The following is a 5837-nucleotide window of genomic DNA, read 5'->3' as shown; positions in this document are numbered from 1 at the left end:
CTTTGATTTCTTTGCTTGTCACCAAAGGTCACATCATTGTCACTCAAGAACCCATTCAGCATTAAACCTCTTCATCGTTATGCTCCTTGAGGTTGGAGGGCTACTATATCTGTAGGATTAAGGCCAAAGATAACAATTTTCCTTTGCAAAAGCTCTTATCACAAAATGTCATAACCTTGTGTTGGAGTAGGCGCATTGCTTTGGGCACACCGGATACCGAATACTCCTAACCCGCCTTGTAGTCATGTAAAGACTAGGGGGACTAATGTATTGAGTAGGACTAAGGACCCTTATATCCTTCCAGATAAGGGTTATAGCCCTAAGGCATAATAAGATATAGGGTATCAAGGACGATGTACCCCAATCCAGATACATGGTGTCAATGTCTTTAAACTTAGGAGAATTGATGGACGAGGTACCCCACAGAGGTGTGACCCATCCAGTTGAACGCTTAGTCAACTAAGTTAAAACACTATAAATATGACATTAATGATAATTTACTTTCACTTTTTGCATTAATTGAGATTTAACTTCAAAGCTCTTACCAAATTATTGGTTTAAGTATTGGAGAACCTTTTTGCATGATCTCTCTTTGTAGTAGTGTTCAAGAGTGTTGGAAGACAAATACCGGGTACTAATAGCTTATTATTAGAAGATGTAGAAGACGGTTTGTAGAAGAAAAACCTTTGCAAAATATCTTCGATATTGAGATAATAGATTTAATCATTTAATGTAAGAACAAGACTAATTTGTTTAACTTAGAAAATAAAGAAAAATATAATTATTAACAAAACATGTATAATCAAGTAGGCAATTCACATTAATAAAGAAAATTAAAGATGTATAAATAAACAATAGGGTAAAAATAAATTTACATAATGTGTGTATAAATTTTTGGTGTATATATATATATATATATATATATATATATATATATATATATATATATATATATATATATAATTATTGTGTGTAAATAAATCCAAGCACTATGATTTGTTAGAATGTGGAAGAAAACCGGGTAATAAATAATGATTAAAGTTAAACTAATTGGGAAAAAAAAGCAGGCGACAAAGGTGCAAAAAGTCATCCACTACCTGAAATAAAAAATAGTCCAATGTTTGTAATATAGTGATAAAGTAGGGGTGTTTGATTATTCTTAACAACGCCTTGAAATAAGTCCACGTACATCTCTTGTGATGTGCCTATATATGGTGTTGGAGCTTGCCATTGATCAAAGAAGAGTGACACCAATTTTATACGCAAATTGTTCTCTCTCATAAAACAGTTCAGAAAGGAGGAAGAGAAGCTAAGCAATAACAATATTCCACTCTACCAAGTTATCTCTATATCTCTTGAAACCTTGAAATCAAGATCATCATGGAATGGAGGAAGTGCTACTTGGATGTGATATTGGTGCCTCTTGGGTTTCTTACAAGCATTGGCTACCATTTCTGGCTATGGCATAAGGTTCGAACTCAGCCACACACAACCATCATTGGCATCAATGCTAGTGGTCGTAGAAATTGGGTTAATGCCATGATGAAGGTACATATCTTCTTTCTTTTCATTTTTTTTTTCTGTTTCAAGAATGAATTTCATATAGAATAAAAACGAAAATGTTCAATTATCAATAAAATCTATAATCCTGTTTTTAGGTTAGAAGTAGTCTTGTTCTTTCATGTAAATTTGATTCAAGTTTTATTTTATAAAATTCCATCGGTGTGATCCTTTTGACCATCGGTGTTTTATTACAAGAACTTTTGCTTTACAAGGTTAAATGCCCGATAGCAACATGTATCATCAGATTGCAACTTTTTTGGCAAATGAAAAATTGCAGGTTAAAAGATTAATTTATATATAAAAATAATAATAATATGGGTTTTACAAAAAATAAATGGCTCTTTACTGACATTTTTTTTAATTACTAGTAATATTTTTATAAATCTTACATTCGTTTTTGTCGATGAAGAAAAAACAAATATTACATGCGTTAAGCTTAATTTAGTAGGCGGAAAAGGTTATACAAGCCATTTACATTGCTGTTATAAAGCACAATATTTGCTGTCGAATTTTGGTGGTTTAAAAGTATATGCTATGGGAGGCTAAACTATGTTTTTTATTTTTATTTTTTATAATTGGTTACTAATTAGTATTAATTTAGTAAATATCATAATAGTGGAAAATAAATTTTACAGAGAAAAAAGAAGTTCAAACCCTTTGTTTCCCAGTTCAAAGTATTAAACAGTTTTTTTGGTCTTGATATGTTCTATGTTAACTCTAAATTGTTACTCTGTAAATACCCTCATAAAAATATAAATTTGTTATAATGAGTGAAAAGGTCTTAGATCCCAAATTAGGATGATGATATTTTTTGTATATTATTTTATAACATACTTTGAATTTAATTATTAGGTCATATATATAATCATACAATTTATGAAAATATAAACACTAAATTTCATAAAGATTGTAAACATTTTGATATTAGTGGTTTTGAGTTTTTGTTTTTTTTTTAATTGATGGTACTAAGGAAATAATAATCACATAAAATAAAGCCTGTTAGAATATTAAACCATATTAAAATTGAGTTTTAAATAAGTGTAATACATTTAGAGACATTAATATTTACTATTATTATCATCATTGAAAGAATTTTGACAGTTAAATGCAATCTGAGATCAATTATATACTAAATAGGTGTTTTTGAGTGAATTACCACTAAATAAGACTGCTTGATTATTACAATTTAGTTAACCAATTTACTCTTCAAATATTAAAAAAGAAATACAATAAAAATAATGAGATATATTACGATAATTCTGATTGGTAAAGGTATGGGAACAATGTATTATATTCTATACCTTCGGTTTTAGCATTTCAGGAATCATATTTTTCTTATAAAATTTAGATTTAGGCAATGAACACTATCTATTACCTTGTATTGGAATATTTATGCATATATCGTTTCCTTGGAGAATAAGAAGGACGTGGAATAATTACACTGAGGATATTGCAAGTTAACTAATTCCATATTCCTTGGCATTTAGCATTTTTCTTGATTTATTCTTGTTCCGGGTACATATAAACGCCACTTTACATAAACAAAAAAACACAGAATGTTCTTATGGTATAGTTAACAAAGTATCAATAAATAGATAAAGTGCATGACAGATCCACGAATTTATCATAATATATTCAAAGAAATATGTGCATAACAATGTTTTAGAAATTAGATTTAAATATAATATTTTATAAAAAGTTATGTGTATGAACTTTCACATACATAAACACGCGCATATATATATATATATATATATATATATATATATATATATATATATATATATATATATATATATATATATATCACAAATCAACATTATTCGGATTTAGTGCGTGCTGAGTCGTGAACAACATGTGGTGTTTCCTAATCTTTCTTATTCCTTAAAAACGATGTCCCACGATGCAATATCTTCCCAAGATACGAAAAAGAAAGTTGTTTTTTAAATCATAAATAAGCGAACATAACTTCAATGATCGATCTAATTTCTTAAACAGTGAGAAAAAGAATAACTATTTTTGCCACTGTGCAAATAACAAGTCTTGTCATGGTACGGAAACATATCCTTAAATTTTTAAGAATATTAAAACAAATCTGAAATCTTATCTTACCCAAACCAAATCTGTTATATCATGTGAAGTTCCCCAATAAGAACATTCACCGTGTGTTTTACGTATTACTATGTTGATAATTTTTATAGTATTGCTAATTTATCTATTTCTAATAAAATGTTTTTCTTATATTAGTTATAATTTTATCTCCATCACCACGGTTATTATTTTGAACAATATGTCTAAAAATATTTTTTTATGATATTTTTATCATAGCACAAAAAGCTAAGTAATTTTATTAAATAATTAATAAAATAGTTAAAAAGAGAATGAAATGCATAGTTATTAACAAATACAATATATATTATACCTAGACACAATATGTTAAAAATCGTTAACTATTACTATTTTTGGTCTTTCTTCCAAGTGAAAATAGTGTATTATCATTTGCTTCCTAAGAAAAAAAACCAAGAAAAAAGCAAAAACAAAACAGAGTAGCATCCTTTTATGATCTTCGGTTTACTTGTATGTTTCCAATTAATAATTTTTTTTATGAAACGAAGAGCATTGATTAATCTGGGATTGAAAATTGTACTCAAATTTTTACAATAAATATCTATCAATCTCATTCTATATATACACTATTTATCATCAGGTATTATAAAATAGTGCCTCCATTTTTATTTACAAGAAAAACTCATTTTAAAAATTTAAGTAAATTCTAACTATTTTTATTATATTTAATGATATTCTTTTAAAATTCGAATTAATATTTGATTAAAGAATCACCATCCTTTATAAATTTGTTTCAGGGTTGAGAGAGGATTTAACTCTGTTTTCTTTTCAAGTGTTTATAATTGAAATTTATACATTGATGGATGCAGGACAATGAGAAGAAAAACATCCTGGCCGTACAATCACTGAGGAACACAATCATGGGTGCTACTCTAATGGCGACAACATCCATTCTCCTCTGCTCAGGGCTGGCAGCAGTGATAAGCAGCACGTACAGTGTGAAAAAGCCACTGAGTGATGCTGTGTATGGGGCACACGGGGAGTTCATGGTGGCCCTCAAGTATGTGACTCTCCTTACAATTTTCCTCTTCTCATTCTTCTGCCACTCTCTCTCCATAAGGTTCATAAACCAAGTGAACATCCTAATCAACACCCCTCAGGACCCCATGTCCCTTGTCACCCCACAGTACATCAATGAGATCCTCGAGAAAGGCTTCATTCTCAACACTGTCGGGAACAGACTCTTCTATGCAGGTCTCCCTCTGCTGCTCTGGATCTTTGGCCCTGTCTTGGTCTTCCTCTGCTCCCTCACCATGGTTCCAGTGCTCTACAATCTTGACTTTGTCTTCACCACTGCCAAGGGAAAGGTCGACGCTAACCAAAACAGGGATTTTGTATGAACTTATCTGTGTGGTAATATCTTATGTGGGGTGACTCAATGAGTGACTGAGAATTCAAGTAGGTCTTTTTCCTCATTTTGATAATAAAAAATGTGCATGTATGCTCTCCCCACTGGAATGAGCTTTTGGGTGATGATGACGATGATGATCCAGTAGTTTCTATAAGTTAGGTTGTGAACAAAAAGCATACCTTGTGCATAGTTTTGATTGCTTGGCATGCACTATGGTTGGATGAATAAAATAAAAGGTTGCGATGCTTTTCTCTACCCCCAACTAATTACAATGGTGCTAATTAGTTTATATTCTTAACTAATAAAACAGTTCTATCCAAGTATTAAGTTTGATGTTAAAAAGTATGCATGTACAATCATTTATATGATCTATATAATGTTTATGTTTGTTTTTCTTCTATTTATAATTTAACAAGCTTCGTGTACTTAACGTTAGAAAAGTAGTATGATAGTAACCCTGAATGATATGATCACCATAATTCATAAGTATCAAGTAGCTGAAATTATTAGCCATATACTCAAACACAAAATATTAGGGAAATTAAGATAAGACTGTCTAAAGATATTAGACTCTCTAGTAATTTATATTTTGAAGTTTAAAATATAAGACTTAACAAAATATCGTTTATTGATTAAAGCATTTAAATGATGTGTTTATTAGAAACAACATTGAACGAAATAAGTGTTTATCAAATACAAATCATCTATCAAACAACGTTGAAATAAATAAGCACTTATAACATTTTATGAAAATAGTGTTTTTCAACATATTTTGTCTAAAAATAAATGTTTAACA

At 29.6% G+C, this 5837-nt stretch overlaps 1 protein-coding gene across 1 annotated transcript; it reads left to right on the top strand.

Annotated features, from left to right (window-relative positions):
- The first annotated feature begins 1225 nt into the window (after positions 1-1225).
- LOC148206370 (uncharacterized) lies at positions 1226-5282 on the top strand. The gene is made up of 2 exons (XM_088113392.1): positions 1226-1548; positions 4500-5282. Exons 1-2 carry the CDS (start codon positions 1381-1383, stop codon positions 5028-5030), a joined length of 699 nt encoding a protein of 232 aa, XP_087969518.1. The 5' UTR covers positions 1226-1380; the 3' UTR covers positions 5031-5282.
- The last annotated feature ends 555 nt before the right edge of the window (positions 5283-5837 follow it).

Source organism: Vigna umbellata, chromosome 1, assembly GCF_029865625.1.
Source record: "Vigna umbellata cultivar VRB3 chromosome 1, Vumbellata_1.0, whole genome shotgun sequence".
In the NCBI taxonomy this organism is placed as follows: Eukaryota; Viridiplantae; Streptophyta; class Magnoliopsida; order Fabales; family Fabaceae; genus Vigna; species Vigna umbellata.
This window is presented reverse-complemented; position numbering and strand designations above follow the sequence as displayed.

What these genes read in the sequence shown, in the direction of transcription:
- LOC148206370 (XM_088113392.1), top strand. Translation starts at nt 1,381, where the DNA reads ATGGAATGGAGGAAGTGCTACTTGGATGTGATATTGGTGCCTCTTGGG. An exon ending in GGGTTAATGCCATGATGAAG is followed by an intron (nt 1,549 to 4,499) that starts GTACATATCTTC and finishes TGATGGATGCAG; the next exon opens with GACAATGAGAAGAAAAACAT.